This window comes from Pistacia vera, unplaced genomic scaffold, assembly GCF_008641045.1.
Source record: "Pistacia vera cultivar Batoury unplaced genomic scaffold, PisVer_v2 Contig35, whole genome shotgun sequence".
Taxonomy (NCBI): Eukaryota; Viridiplantae; Streptophyta; class Magnoliopsida; order Sapindales; family Anacardiaceae; genus Pistacia; species Pistacia vera.
In genome coordinates, this window is record NW_022196168.1 from 473,547 (window position 1) to 489,928 (window position 16,382).

The 16,382-nt window shown below is 33.2% G+C and overlaps 1 protein-coding gene across 1 annotated transcript; it reads left to right on the forward strand.

The window, feature by feature from the left end:
- The first annotated feature begins 511 nt into the window (after positions 1 to 511).
- LOC116139312 (F-box/LRR-repeat protein 14-like) lies at positions 512 to 16,266 on the forward strand. Its single transcript, XM_031424989.1, has 16 exons — positions 512 to 620; positions 1,110 to 1,414; positions 1,497 to 1,625; positions 1,741 to 1,948; positions 2,709 to 2,855; positions 3,986 to 4,060; positions 6,190 to 6,261; positions 7,148 to 7,219; positions 7,814 to 7,885; positions 8,007 to 8,078; positions 10,780 to 10,851; positions 11,187 to 11,258; positions 12,040 to 12,183; positions 12,863 to 12,934; positions 13,160 to 13,306; positions 15,710 to 16,266. Exons 2-16 carry the CDS (start codon positions 1,217 to 1,219, stop codon positions 15,892 to 15,894), a joined length of 1,737 nt encoding a protein of 578 aa, XP_031280849.1. The 5' UTR covers positions 512 to 620; positions 1,110 to 1,216; the 3' UTR covers positions 15,895 to 16,266.
- The last annotated feature ends 116 nt before the right edge of the window (positions 16,267 to 16,382 follow it).

The window sequence follows — 16,382 nt, forward strand, 5'->3', positions numbered from 1 at the left end:
GTGGTCCATCTTTTATATTATACTTGTTTTTTTCCTTACTGATGGCTTAGAAAATATATATATGTATATATCAAAGAATAAGATATTCTGTTGGGATAAAGGATTTTCCTTTATTTTCTTTTGATTTCTTACAAGTTGGCTTTTATAGTGATTTTCATTGTCAATGAGACACTAAATCAAACATATAAAATTTGTGTTATAATCAAGGGAAATTCTACAACATGATAAAGGCATTAATACAAAATTATTAGATATATGTGTGTACAACTTTATTATTCAAAAACAGTATCTTGTTTCTCTTGAATTATATTTTTAAGACAATTTATTAAATATTAATTAATAATCAAGTGAAGCGGCATTTGTGAGCATAGACGGTCCTTGTCCCGCCGAAGTCGAGCGCACCCTGCTCGTGACTGATAGTGACGGATAAACTGGAACCCACTTTTTCCTGTCTCATCTCATCACCCATTTCCACGTGTTATCCATCAAACGGCTCCCCTCCCCTACTACTCATAGGCTCCTGCCCCCCGGCTCGCACTCAGCAGTCAGCTCTCTCATTTTGATCACCCTTTTATTGAACTGAAAACACAAACAAGAAGAGGGTGAACTGTTTGTTTTATGTGGGTGATATTATTACGATCATCTCTTAACTCAATTCGACTCCTTTTAATTATCAATGTTTTTGTGCGCGAATGCATCACTTATAACTGTAGTTTAGAGCTGTACCGTTTCTTTGTCACAACATACTTGCTATGTGTTCAACTGGGTTTTTTCTTTTTCCCTTATTTTTTATTTTTTCCCAGGCTTTATTTGCAGCAAATTTTTTTGGTATATAAATTGTTAGTGGTAGAACATCAATTATTATATGAAAATAACTCTTTATGTTTGATTAAGAAGTTTTTGATCGAGGATGAATCCGTGGTGTTATTTGGTTCATTAAGGATTCTGGGTGTTTTCCTTTTTAGTTGTATTTTTGTTTATTCATCTGTACCGATGGCATGGTAGATAAAGCCTTCTCTTTTTTTTTTTTTTCGTAAGAGATTGATTTTGGGTTAATTGTTGGTGTTAGAGAACTTGGTTTTAATAGTGTTACTTTTTCTGGTCTGCAGGGTGAAGTGGAGGTAATAATGCTGGATGCTTTGTTCTGAAATGCATTTTAGTACATTCTTCTTTGCATTTTTTGAGATCAATTGAGAGTTTGCAAGATCACCACTCAATGGGGGGAATTTGTTCAAGGAAAAGAGATCAACAGGTTGTTGAAGACGGTGTACAAAGAGGGGTCTCTAGATTGTATTTGAGAAGTTGCAGTTCAAAGTGGTTGCGAACCTCATTTCCTCGCCCTCCAATGGAAAGTAAGCCAGGGGGAGTTAGTTGTCCATCTCTCATGGAGTTATGCATAGATAAAATATGTGAGGTACTTGTTTGCATTCCCTGGGTGTGTTTGATTGAGGATTTCTCTTTGCTTGTACTTTTCTTACATGTTTCAACCGTGACAGGATATTGACAAATATACTTCATTCTCAATGCTGCCAAGAGATATAAGCCAACAAATCTTCAATGAATTGATATTTTCTCATGGTCTTACTGATGCTTCTGTGGAAGCTTTCCGAGATTGTGCTCTAGAAGTAAGACTTTGTCTGTGGTTTGAGCATTGAAGCACTAATTATAATTAAGCTTCTCTACCTTGTTTAGTTCTTGATGGAGGCTTTCAGTTATAAAATATCCGTGATTTGTTTGCAGGATGTTTTGTTGGGTGAATATCCTGGAGTGAAGGATAGTTGGATGGATGTTATTGCTTCACAAGGGTCGTCTTTACTCTCTGTTGATCTTTGTGGTTCTGATGTCACAGATACTGGGTTGGGTCTCTTAAAAGATTGTACCAACATCCAAGCATTAACCTTTAACTATTGTGACAAAATTTCAGAACTTGGGCTGAAGCACATTAGTGGTGATCCTTTCTATTTTTTCCTATTACACGCAGCTAGCTTATTGTAAACTGTTGTGTTATAATTTTATCTTTTTATTATGATGGCCATTTCCATTAATTAGATATTCTTGTTAATGAGACCCGGTGATGTTTTTCTGTTTCCTTGATTTCTGTGTGTTTATAAACTTCTTGATAAGTTCTTATTAGTTTATTTTTCGTCTCCCTCCTGTCACTGAGATCAAGCATCCAATCATCAGCCATGCTACGTAGGTGTAATGTTTGGGAATTTATATTTGTAAATTTTCTAAAACAGTTGTTTAAGAGCTGCTTCTCAGCAATGATTAATGCCCAAATACAGAATAATTATTTATGGTTATGTGCATGTTTATTTATTGCAAGAAGAACCTTTCTACTTGCAAGGTTTAAGCTGCAATAAATGTTCTACCTTCTGAATGTATCTATTGCCATCTACATGTTAATTCTTCATGTTCTATAAGTAGTAAATAGTTAATAACTTGGTAGATAATAATCCTGCCTTTCATGTGGTTTGATGTTGATATGCTGTTGCTTAAATGACAATTAAAGTATTAGTTATGATGTTGTTACTTCCAGAACCCTGCTTTGGGGCTATGACCTCCCACAGTTTTGTGGTGAAATCTTTTTGTGTTCATTTCCCTCCCTCATTTCCAAATATTATCTCTGGAGTAATCATTTGAGTTAGTTTACTGATTATCATTATATTTGGTGCGGCTGTGAATAATTATGTAATCTCATCCTTTAGGTCTTATGAACTTGACATCCTTGAGTTTTAAAAAGACCAATGGTATCACTGCCGAAGGAATGCGTGCCTTCTCCAACTTGGTGAACTTGGAAAATCTGGACTTAGAGAGGTGTTCAGGGATTCACGGTGGATTTGGTCATCTTAAAGGTTTGTTCTGTGTCAGTTAATTTCTGATGATGACAGCTATAAAGTTATATTGCCAAGTTAGATGGAAACTCATGTTTCTTTGATGTACTGGTTAAATCTTTGAGAAAAAATTGTGTTTGTGAAGAATAAATTCCTGTTCTGTGTCAATTAATTGAACAAAGTTTCCAAGTAAGATTCAAGCTCTTGCTACGCGTATGGCTCATGGAAATAACAAGACATGTGATTTGTTGCAAAGATGAAGACAAATGTTTGTTTTTTATTTCCTTTTTGGTGTGTGATGGGTAAGACCAATATGAACGTCTTTGTCATTTATTTCTTACTTCCTTTTAGCGTTAAAAGTTGCGATATAGCTTTTTATGAATGCTAGTTTGATTTAAGCTGCATGTGTTTCTTTATACATTGACAAGCTTTGTGCTTTTGGGGTAGGTGGAGAAGCTTTGGTTTTATAAAAATTGCAGTGTACTGAAAGTTTCTTTATTTTTATATTTTTTCTGTTGGAAGCGAATAGAAGAATTTCAAAGGTTTTTTGCAAAATTTTGACAATCATTTATTCATTATTTTGGGCATCGGCTTCTAGCAATTTCAAATACCTTTCACTGTTTTTAATTGACACAGTAGAGGTGCTGTTGTTATATGATTTAAGAACTTTGATTGAGATTTTTAATAGCTATATTTTACATTAATGGTTGAATTTTTTCAACTTCTTTTGTTTTTGTATTTCATTTATAATCAATTTTTTTGGTGTTTCTTATAAATAGAAAAAGAATAGTACAAAGAAAACACTTAGCATTTTCATGTCATTTTTTGTGTTCTTTAATTGCTAAATAGTCTAATGGCCTTGTTCATTAGGTCCTAAACCTGTAAAGTTACCTTTGAAAGTGGAGGCAGATTCTTTTGGTGGCTAAGAGTTTATTGTGGATTGCCAAAATGTGGGGCAGTGTGTCATCTAGTGCATTTATGTGTCCTTTTTATTCCATATTATTGTCAACTTAATATGACTAGGAACAGATGCAAACTATTAGTTGTACTTCAGGACTTTCAGAAAGTTGCTATGTTAGCATGTTGATCGTGCTCATTTAAGTTGCCACAAAAATGTTCACTAATTATTATTATTTTTTAATTTCTTTCAGGTTTGATGAAACTTGAGTCCCTGAAGATCAAGTGTTGTAAATGTGTTACAGATTCGGACATGAAATCTCTCTCAGGTATTTTAAAATATATTTTAACTTATCTAAAATTAAGCCGTTACATTTATATATTCCAGCCTTGGGTCTTTGGTGGTCCTGTTTGAACGGTGACATGCCACTAGACCTTTAATGTTCAATATTGGATATATGCAAATATGTGGCACTCTAGGTTTCTGTGGTTCTTTCTTATAGTTATACTGTGATTCTTTAGAGATAAGAAATATGCTGAACCATCCACTTTAGGTCCCTGCTCTGTTGGTTGACCGTTGACTAATTCAAATTTTGTATAACATATAACAACTTATTGAGAAGAATCTGAGACCTTATAATTTAGTGATAGAAAGTTAATTATAAAGGTTAGTGTGCAAAATTCATATGGGCTACTCTGTTATTGAATGTCTACCTTAGTGCTAAATTTTTGTATTGGATTTTCTAATAACAATCTTTAAAATGCACTACAACTGTTAAAAGTATTATTTAATCAATATATTTGGCAAGCTAGCTAGTAATTTGATTCAATATCTTTTCTAAAATGAATTGTTGTTTATCATGAACAAGTTATTTGGATTAGCTACAATATGTTGTCTCATAAGTTGTTGGCTGATTGTCTTAGCGTTAGCATTATATGAAGCCATGTTTTGCTGCATGAAAGTTGTCTTTTTTCACCACATCAATTAATTGGTGCTGGGATTGATTGTTAATTGTTGTCCGAGAGGAAGTTCAATGAAGTTGGTTATAACTTATCCTGCTAAGTGTCTATTAATATTGTTCCGCATTTTTCTGTCAGCTTAAGCTTTTAGGATTATTAGTGTTTCAGCTTTGTATTAGAGCCTTATTGGTGGATATGTCATAATTTGAATCATAAAGATTCTCCTATTCCATGAATAAAGTTATAGAACAGCAAGTTGAACGTCTGCTAGGAACAAGTGGCAACCTAATTAATAAATATGACCATACATGTGAGTGTGTTTGGATTCTTTTGTATGAACTTATTTTTATCATTAATGATGTCTTTTTTTTATTTATTTTTTATTTTATTTTTAAGAGGACATTGGTATTTATTTCATTTATATTACAAATAGAATACAATGTTGTTAGATGAGCCAATGGTCAACTACAAAATTGATGAGAAATTAGTGATGCGAGATTTTCTCCATCTCTATGCACTATTAAACCTCCGACTTAAGTGAAAACAGCTGCCCGCTTTTTTAAGTGAACAATAAAGAAGCATCTTGGAATTCTTTAATAATGACACCTGTTAAGATTCCAAAAGTGAACTCAATCTCACAAAAAAATGGCTCTCTTTTATGGATTCCTAAAAGACATTTGTGTTATTTTCTATCTGCATTACCCAAAAAAATTGTTGGCACTGAACACCTCCATAAGAAGTTAGCTGTTTGCCTCTACCACAAGCACAAAAATATTCCATTAATAGGGATACTCAAGATCTTGAATTTGGGATAAACCTACATCAATCTTGCTGTCTCGAAGAGATGATACCACAATTTCAGAGCTATAGGGCAGTGAAGGGACTGATGATTGATGCTTTACCCATTATTTATTTATTGAGTCTTTTTTATCTTTTTTCACTTAACACACTGGGCAGGGTTCAAACAGAACTAGTTTCATTTGTTTTGGAAAATATCACATGTTAATTCTAACCAAGGTTATTGCCCATGGTGAAATTTGAACTTTACTGTGGACGTTACTTCCAAATCATCTTTACTGAAAAAACAAATGTTATGATTAGCCATTTGTCAACCTGTCAGACTATGATTTACAAGAAAAAACTTCCTGAAGATCTAACTCTTAAAGCCTGGTGTCTACCCTAGAATTATTCAGTGAGGCACTCCCTAATTGGACTGATAACTAGAAAGTTCAACAACTGTATCGTTCAGGTTCCTTAAGAAATCAAGATTCTAGCCCCAAGAAACAGGGAAAAGTCCTATGGGTCCTACTAGATTAAGCAGATTTTCTCAGCTGGTAATTTTTTTCAAAATAATGTGTTTCAATTAATACTCGATGGTAATTCTTAACACATTAAGTTTTTTGTTGAAGACCAAGTGAAGAATTTGGCATGAATTTTTGTCTCTAAATTTTTTATGTTTGGCTAATTTATTTAACCTCTAATTTTCTACCTTTATCAGGGCTTTCTAAGCTGAAGGAGTTACAAATTTCCAACTGTAACATTACAGATTTTGGAATTTCTTATTTAAGAGGTATTTTGCAGTTTGCTTTGTTTAATTATTTTTTATTTTTCTTTTCATCTTTGAAGATCATGAGCATGGTTGCTTTTTGTTTTCATTGTATGCATATGACTCACTGAATTGTTTCTTTCATTTCATGTCTGTTATTTCACAGTTCACTATTCTGTACCAATTTTTTATCTTTGTTGTGTACCGTGAAAAGTCAAATTGTGGTTTATTTTTATTAGTGTTTGTAAGGGTATTTTAGAAAGTTTATTTCTTATAAATAATATGTACTGAGATCAGGGAAAGTTTGTGGTTTATACACTACTTTTTGCATACTTCTCCTTGTAATCTAAATCCTAACATGATATCCATGCTAAGTTGACTAGTCTTTTGTTCAAGTTCCTTCATTATTGAGATGGCAAAGCCTGATCCTAACAGTGTATTGATTGGTCAATAAATGCTTTTTTTATTCAGCTTTTGTATAATTATTTTGTCTTTTTTTTTTTTTTTTTTTAAATTAAAAAAAGGTTGCAATTTGGTATGAGGTTGCAATTTATTGTTAATGATTATAGAAAATGACCAGAGGAGAAAACCTTGTCAATTGATGTCCCTAGCCACACTATGATTGTTCCCAAGTTGACAATCATTCGTTTGCTTTATGTTGTGCTTCCTAATGCATTGTTACCTTATAGTATATGCGTAGATTTTTCTACTCTTAATTTGAGGCTATTCACTTCCAATTCTTTGTAAGTGCTCTTTATTAATCCATTCATTTAGGAATTCCAACTGGTTTGACTATGTTGAAGTACTTATTTTATTATAGTTGGATGCTTACCAGTCACAGTATTTAGTCCTGTGTACAGACTGAGTTCCTTAAGGCTGAAGTTGTTGGATCTTTATCTGTATATGGCAGGTTTGCGCAAGCTTATTACATTGAACTTGGAGGGATACGATATTACTGCTGCTTGTTTGGACTCAATCTCAGGTCAACTTCTCTTTGGCTTTTTTATTTGTTATGAACCTTTGGTTGCGTTTATGATTATTGATACAATCATTTGAACCTTGAATTGAATAATTGGGTTTGTCAAGTATATTTGAAATACTGAAATGATAGAGACTTAGCTGATAGATTGGAAAAGGTTACAGGTGATTCTTGGGCTCTATCTATGCAATATGTTATATGCTTGGAGTTTAGTGTGAACAAGAGTTTGTACCATTGTCAGGCAAGGATAATGAAAAGTTGGGGATATAAAATCACCCCTTTTCCCCCTCTGAATCAGCAATGTTTACTATATTTGTGCTTGCCTGTTAAAATGTTCCTTTGCTAATTCTTGGAGGACCAAGATTGAACAAGACATTTTTTATAACTTGTGAGTTTGAAGGTGAGAAAGGAATATCTTTTAGAGACCCTTCAACTGTCATGATATATTAAGTTAATGACTTTCTCAAATGTTTCATCTTACTGGTTCTATCTTATTTGTTTTATTGGAGGGGAAAGGTATTAGTTCAATTATTTCTTAGAAGTTAATTTAATTTTTTCCTTTGATTTGTTTGTTTAAAGCAATTCATCTTTGTGTAGCTCTTGAAGCCCTGGCATGCTTAAATCTTAATAGATGTCGTCTATCAGATGATGGATGTGATAAGTTTTCTGGTAAGTAACGTTTGAACTTCTGTTACCAAATTGAATTTGGTGCTATGCAGTGAAAGGAAAAAAAATAAAGAAAAAATAATAGGTACTATCTCTTATTACTCTATTGTCTATATATCTGCAGGACTTAAAAACTTAAAGGTATTGAGCTTGGCATTCAACAATATAACAGATGCTTGCTTGGTGCATCTAAAAGGTACTCTCTCTCCTTTTCTCACAATCATAAGAGTATAAATCCATATAGATACTATTTTATAACCTATGTTAACTAGTGACATCAGGCTAAGGGAGGTTATGCGAATTTAATTCTTCAAGGCTTTGACCATTCCACATTCCAAATTTATTTTCCACGTTAATGAAGTTACTAAGGACTGTTATTGACCAATTTAGTGTTCACACCTAAAGAGATATTTTTACTTTTCACAAAAAAAAAAAAAAAATTGCTGATTTGAGAACTTTTATGTGGAGAGTAAAGTATTGATAATTGTATTTTGATTGATTCATTCATTAAAGATTTGAAGAGAGTTTTTTTGAATCCGGTACCACTTCACGGTGGTCATTCCTGTAGCACTTTGGTAGTTTGAAAGATCTTGTGTACAAGGTCACTTTCCTATCTGGGATTGTTCAGTTGGGATCCTATCTTCTTAATCCAATTTTTGTAAGACTTAGATACCTTAAGGTAGAAATTCATGCTTGTGATGATCCTTAATGAAGGTCATTTTTGGGTATAATAGCATCTAGAAATTTTAATACTTATGGATTATTTATGCAAATGTCGAGATGCTATTAAAGTTTCTTAATATTGGTTAATGGACTTGAGATTGAAATAGGCATGCAAAGAGGAGGAGGCAGGTTTGAAGGATAAGGATAGTTATCAATCGAGGTTGGCCATGCTCAATCCATGAGATCTCAACCACAAAATAGAGCATGCATAATTGATGTGTTTTGAAAATGACATATATTAGATGCAATTGCAGTCATCCACCATGCATTAATTAAATTATTTATAATTTGTTTCATGTTTATGGCAAAAATATGGTGCAATTAATTCTAACCCTTAATTAGTTAATGATAATAACAATAACATAATTACAACAAGACAATACAAAGTAAAAGCATAAAGATTGTTTTATTATTAATTAAATGTGAGATAAAGCTGCAACCATAACATAATTGTTGAAGTGCCAATTTCACTACTACTATTCACATTACTAGCTGCATAATCCCAGATAGCTTATGGGGGTCCTCTTCTTTCTGAAAAGTTAACTTTTGGGCAGTAGTGTCCACAAAGTTAAAATGTTTCTTTCTTTTTCACCTTTCAAAACTAGGAAGCAGTCATTACATGAGTTTTATTTTGTGTCAGGCTTTTTGGAGCCTTTTGGAGGCTGCCTCTATTCCTCTGTGATTATTGTTTGTTTTTGGGTGGTGGCTGTGTTTTGTTCTCGACTTTTTGTATCAAGCTATAGATGAGACGGTCAATTTGTTTTCAGGTTTCCATATATGTTTTTGTACTATTTCAGTTTCTTATCCAAACAGAAATTTTAAAAAAAAAAAAAAAGGTTTAGGGGATCCATCAAACCATGTTTGGTAAACAAATTCTTACATGTCAATGTGGCAGTTTTCATATTTGTTTTAACATAATAAGTTTAGCTTACAATTGTTACAAACTGTGATAGTTAAAGTCTTTGAATGTCCTGTTTAAAATTTTAATAATTTTCAGTTGTTGGATACTCTAGGTGAACTACCCCATTACTATATTTATATTAAACTTAGAGATAACTCATATTAAACATGCGTAGAAACAGATTCTCAAGTAATAGTCAAGCAGTTAGGAGCATGTATGTGGCAATAAGCAGATCAGACTAAATAATCCTTGAAAGGAAAGAGTTTATAAATGACCGCTCTAACAGTGCTAATAAATCTATGGGAGTGGGAGAGTTTGTAATTCTATGTAAGCGAGGTGGTTTGAGTGAGCGATTGAGATTGTGGAAAGAATTGAGTTTGGGTAGGTTTATAGATATAGAAAAAGGAAGCAACATTTTTAAACAATTAAAGAGTGAAGTTTGTTAAGAGTGTCATCAGGAACAAAATCTAAAGAGGTTCTTTCATGCTCTCTTTTTTTTGTCTTAGAAAATGAGAATATATATTCTTGCCTTTCAGCTAGCCTGACAGGCCTGGTTTGACAGGCTATCATGCCAGCTTAGCGCATTCCTTCTTCTGGGTATGTGCTTGGTCAGGCAATATGAAATTTTAGGCCATACTTGAGCTGCATCCTCTGTGTTGGCCAATTTACACCTTGGGATGAAAAGAAAAAGAAATAAAAGAAGAATGAAGAAGGGAGAGAGCAGGTTGTACATATAATATGTGAAATACTCTGAAAGCTGTTCTTTTCGGTGACTGGAATAAAAATGTTATCGGAATTTACAATAGTAGCTGATTTCTTGCTCGAATCCCTAATTTGATCATTGTAACTATTAATTAATACTTCTTGCAAAATCTAAAGCTTGTAACTGTTATTTTTAGTGGCTTGTATAGCTGTTGTAAGACCTTAATCATGTAAAGAGCAAATGGTTTCCAAGGTTGTAAGTACTTCATTTTAACACAATTGATAAAATTAGATGCAAGGAGCTTTTTCTGAATATCCCATTTATACAATTAGCCTCATAAATGTTCTGTCTTCCATGAGTGGCGATAAGTCCATGGTTAGGGATTTTTAGAGTTGAAGTTTTTGGATCAGGAGAAGTGTTTTCATTTTGTTTTGTTCTATGAACCCTAGGGTTTATGGACATCTTCTCCATTTGTATGGACATCTTGTCCACTCTTTTAAACTTGTATATTTTATGTACTTTTTATAGAGAGTATTTGTTTCTTAGCAAAAAAAAATTATTTGTTTTCAGATTTAACAAATTTGGAGAGCTTGAACTTGGATTCATGTAAGATTGGTGATGAAGGGCTTGCTAATTTGACAGGTTTTTTTCTAACTAATTTATGCTTTTTCATTCTGTTGTCTGCCATGTTATTGGGTGGTTTGCCTTTGTAATTTTATGCATGTGTTTGCCTTCCTGAGCAAATAGTGTCTTTTATCTTTCTATAAGATTTCAGGATAGCTTTATAAAGAATAAATAAATAAAATAAAATGTCTAATCAATGAAATTTGTCATTAGTATATTTTTTATACCACCTAGAAAGCAACAAAAAAGTGCATACTTGGGTGATAGTGCTTGCTTGGCTTTTAAGTGAAAGAGAAAGGTTTCTAATAATCTGCATCAAATAATAATTTTGCTTATTTGGTTCTTCTACTCAGGCCTTACACTCTTGAAAAATCTTGAGCTGTCTGATACACAAGTTGGAAGCAATGGACTCTGCCATCTATCTGGTCAGGACTCCATCTCTACATACCATCTGATACTTTGTGGTATAAATGTTTCAAACTGTGTTAATATTGACAGCAAGAGAAAGTTGAATTTAAAATAATTTGTTTCATATAATGGGAGTTTAAACATGATTTATTTATTCTTTTTTATGATGACATAAGAAAAGAAATGCTAGAATGATCTATCATTTGAGAATGTTGTGTTGTCATCATGTCACAAAGGTTATTTTACAATTTACCTGTCTTGTAAAGCAGAGACATTTCTGTGCATGCCAAAGGAGTTCTTACTATTTAGCATTCTCGCATTTTTGAAGAAAAGTTGGGTGAAGATGTTAGTGATTTATGGGATAGGATTCGGTTCTTAGCATTGCTTTAGGCCTTGGTCTCTAAGGATTTTCTCGATTTTTCACTTTTCTTTATTCATCTAAATTGGGATGGGGTTATCAATTAATTTGATATTGGGGTTTTTGTATAGATTGATTCACATCTATATTGTACAGCTTGTGTCCTTTTGAGAGTCTGTTGCGGACATCTGGTCCACTGCTGTAACTCTTTTTATCATCAATACATATAATTTGTCCTATAAAAAAATGGAGAATGAACTCTTAATACTTTCCTAGCTGCATATTATTACTCATAGTTTACCTTTAGTTCACTTACCATCTGGCACATTGATTATGATTTTTTCTGTTGGTCATCTTCATTTGATTTTCAGTGAATGTTCATTTTGTTTGATGTGGGTTATTGAATGCATGGGCTGATTTATGCAATTCCCTATTCTTAGGTCTGATTCATCTGGAGAGCTTAAATCTGTCATTTACCTTGGTAACTGACAGTGGTTTGAAAAGGTTGTCTGGACTGACATCTCTTAGATCTCTTAATCTGGATGTACATAATGTTACGGATGCTGGGCTTGCAGTTCTGACAAGTAAGCAAATTTTCATGTATATTTTCAGTGCACCATGCCAATATTATGCATCTAGATTGATGCTTGGTAGAAAACTTCTCCCTGTTTTTGTTTTATGTTGTGATTTGTTGGAGAGAAATATTTATATCTTCTAGTTGAGGTACTTGTTTTTTCTGTATTGTTATCTGTATGATGGAAAGAAATTTTGTACTGCTTAACGTGTTAATTTATTTGTTCAGGTTGACATTCCTCGTGTATTTACACGATTAATTCCCTCCATCACCCGCCCCCCCTCCTCTCCCTCTCTCGCTTCTTCTTCCAATTGACTTTCAAATTTTTGCCTTAAATGTTTTATTGCGAAGTTATAAAAGTGAAATTTTTTTTACAAAACATTCATGTTTTGCTTTTTAGTTTATAACTGTCTTATATGATAGAATCATACTTTTGGTTTAATAATCAATGGATCTGTAGGATATTTTTAGCCTTATCAAGTTACTACCAAAGCTTAAGTTGTTAGGTAAGCATTAAAACTCAAACGCACCCTGGTGTGTGATGCATCAGGCTCAGATATTTTTCAGACTTAAGTATTAAAACTTAAATGCACCCTGGTGTGTGATGCAGGTGGATAGGTTATTCAGGGTTTGTTATGCTTGTACAGATACATACTTAATATCTGATTTTTCTGCTTTTGCTGATGCAGGTTTGACTAAATTGACAAATCTGGATCTATTTGGGGCTCGCATTTCCGACTCTGGAACAAAGAGTTTGCGATGTATGTTAAAAGATCATTCCACCACTTGAGTTATATGGATGTCTTTAACTTTTGCCTGTTGGATTTTTTTTCTTTGTAGCCCTTTGTTTCCCCTAAATAGCTCATCTTTCCCTTGTTTGACAAATGATATGAAAGAGACTGCAGAAGTGATATTCTTTCAAGTCAGCATAACAAGCGAATTTGTCCTTAATATGTTCTAATTTCTGTTACTTTCATGCCATACAGGCTTCAAGAACCTCCAATCCCTTGAAATATGTGGTGGAGGTTTAACTGATTCTGGTCTGCAGAATATTAAGGATCTTGTCTCCCTGAAGCTGTTGAGCCTGTCACAAAATTATGATCTGTCAAACAAATCCTTGGAAATGATTTCTGGTGTGTTCTACTTTCCATTACTCAAATTTATGCTTTTAGTAGTCGTTGGACAACTGTGATTTATTATTCTGGGTTGATAGATGGCTCACAGGCATAATTGAGTCTGTTGTATGGTATATGCTGTATTGTTGCCATTTTTTTATTGATTTTTGTGCAATCAGTTTTAGCAAACACAGTTGCAGTGGGTTTCAGTTGGTTATCCTGTCTCTGAACTTTATAATATAGAATCAGAATTATTTTGATGCTTAATTGATGTAGGACAGCCTGAGATTTTGGGATTTAATAATATCTCTAGGGTTTGTTTTCTTTCCTATTTGAATAATGAGTGAATTTTGTTTTGTGGGTTGATCTACATTCCGATTTGGTGTTGATTATTTCCTAGTCAATTTTTTTTTTCAAGACAATGATGCTACACATACAAAGTTGGGATCCCAAATTTGTATCCTAACCCATGTAGAGTTGATTTGACAATATAAGATGATGAGATAAGTGAACTTGACAAATCAACTATCACATGAATTGGAATACAAATTTGGGATCCTAACTTTGTATGTGTAGTATTACTCTTTTTTTGAAATAGGTCTTGGTCTCCTAGATTAGGTAATTATTGTTAGTAGACTAGAAGTAGAGAAAATAACCAAATTTGAGGGGCTGAGTTAAAAGTTGACCAAATTTTTTGTAGTTTGGACCTTTCACCTTATGTATCAAAATCTTCTTCGCACAAGTACAGAATTGCCATACAGCCATGGAAATAAAACCTCAGACCTGCAAATTTGTTCTTTGTATTTCCAGATTTTCAATTCAAATTTTTTTCACTTTACACCAGTTTTCCATCCCATTTCTTATCATTGTTAAACTAACATATAGTGTCATAAACATTTATTAAAGCACGATTCAATTCAAAATAAAAGAAACAAAAATCAAAACCCTAAATGTTAGAAAAGTGGTTCCTAAATCCTAATGTGGATTACTCAATCAAAAGAATAAATTGAGAATCCGTTATACAATGGTCTTCAAATCGGTTTATATATCCTCTTCTGCCACTGTAAACCCGATGAACCCAGCAACTCTTGATTTTTTGATGGGATTTCTTCTTTGAATCATCTGATTTAAGCATACGGTAAGCAAAAAGATGTTACAATGTGTACCAAAAAGCTATTTACCTTTCAAGTCAAGCAAAACAAAGCCTAATACACTAAACCAAGTGAATCATGGTTCCTGCCAGTTGAAAGTTTTTGTTTCCATGGCTGTATGGCTGAAAAAGAAGATGGGGATATTATTGTCCAAAAATAAGGTTAAAGTTCTCACTTACAAAACCTTTTAAAAATTGGTTAATTTTCAACTCAACCCCCCAAATTTGGTTATTTAAGTCGTTTTCTTCTTGAGATATGAACTGATAAATAATAATGGCTTTCTTAGTATATCGATTCATATTATAATTATATTATAAGTCTTCTCAGTAAAATAATCGATAGGACCTCATTTATGAAAGGAAAACAACTAGCTAGGAGATAGACCCACACTTATGGAAATTGATGAACGCCTCCAATTAGGAATCCCTATTGTTCAATAGAAAGATATAAATCAAATTAGGAAAGAGAATGAAATAAATTTTAGAGAAATTACATTAAGTCCCTTAAAACTCTTTATGTTGTCCTAAATCTAAAAGACTATGTTTGATTTGCCTCGTTCTGCGTGCTCACAAGTTTTAAACCAGATTCAAGTGATTTATAAGCTTGAAAACGTGTTTCCATAACATAATACCTCCTTTTATAGTTCGATTTTTATGAGGGAATATTACACTTTAACCAAGGTTTGTTGTTTATAATCTGAAAATAATCTTGGTTTCAAAGATAGAAGTCTCCCATAAAGTTTTCAAATGATCATAAACGTGCCCTAGGACTTTTGTAAAATTTATTAGAAGCATTCTCTATATCAGAGGCCACTTTCTGTTTCTAGAATTAGAGGATTTGTGAGTAATTAGGTCAAACCTCTGGAGAAGTCCATGAAAATTACCATTTTTAACTGCCCAAAAGATTTGAAGCTCGCATTTTTACCTCTGCAAAATATATGACAAGCTACGATAATATCAGTTTAGAAAAGCAGGTGAAGGATTTTTCTATCAAAAACCTTATAGCTAAGATCATTTTGAGCTAAGATGCATGATACGTCCCAAAGTCAGACAACCGTGTAGTAGAAAGTTACTCTCCCAAAGTGAGCTGATATTTTAAAATTAAAGAGCTTGGTACTTTCCATTAGAGATTTTATGCTGACTATCAATCTGTCCACATTAAGATTGCCATCACAATATTTCCTGCAATAGATTATAGATTTTCCACATGAGTTGCAGATAAACTTAAATCTCTTTAATTGAAATGTCTGCATTTTTCAATGTCAATTCAGGACTGACTGCTTTGGTATCATTAAATGTTTCGAATTCTCAAATAACCAATGAAGGGCTGCATTATCTGAAGCCTCTGAAGAACTTACGCTCATTATCTCTGGAGTCCTGCATGGTGACAGCATCTGAAATCAAGAAACTGCAGATGACTGCCCTCCCTAATCTTGTCAATTACCGGCCAGAATAGTTCTGGAGCATTTGTAAATGCCTGCTGTCAACTCGGGATAGCTTTATGTACAGGTTAATAACTTAAAAATACTAGTGTGCCACGAGCATGGGGGACGACAGTGGAACAGTGATAAATATTTAAACAGCCTATAAAATATGGAAGGATCACATATGTAAATATGGCTTGCTGTTGATTCTGAAATTTCCTTCTGTAAAAAGTTGTACATAGGTGACTTATGCTGCAGCAAACTGCATTGTGTACCCTGAAATGGTTTTCAGAGTGCTTGCTGATGGTTTTTGTTGTAAATTTCAAAGCTACTTGTTTTCCGTGTTGAAATCTTGTTATGAACAAATACTTCCCTGCATTATTGTCAAGCTTTAAATCTGTGGATGCTGGGTAGTGCATATTCTTTTTGGAAGGGAATTTGATCAGAGGCAGCTTCGTTAATCAACCTTAGCATACTGTTGTTGATTATTTGGTCATTGTCCTTTCCTGTGCTTAAACTG

What these genes read in the sequence shown, in the direction of transcription:
- LOC116139312 (XM_031424989.1), top strand. Translation starts at nt 1,217, where the DNA reads ATGGGGGGAATTTGTTCAAGGAAAAGAGATCAACAGGTTGTTGAAGAC. An exon ending in GCATAGATAAAATATGTGAG is followed by an intron (nt 1,415 to 1,496) that starts GTACTTGTTTGC and finishes CAACCGTGACAG; the next exon opens with GATATTGACAAATATACTTC. An exon ending in AGGGCTTGCTAATTTGACAG is followed by an intron (nt 10,852 to 11,186) that starts GTTTTTTTCTAA and finishes TCTTCTACTCAG; the next exon opens with GCCTTACACTCTTGAAAAAT.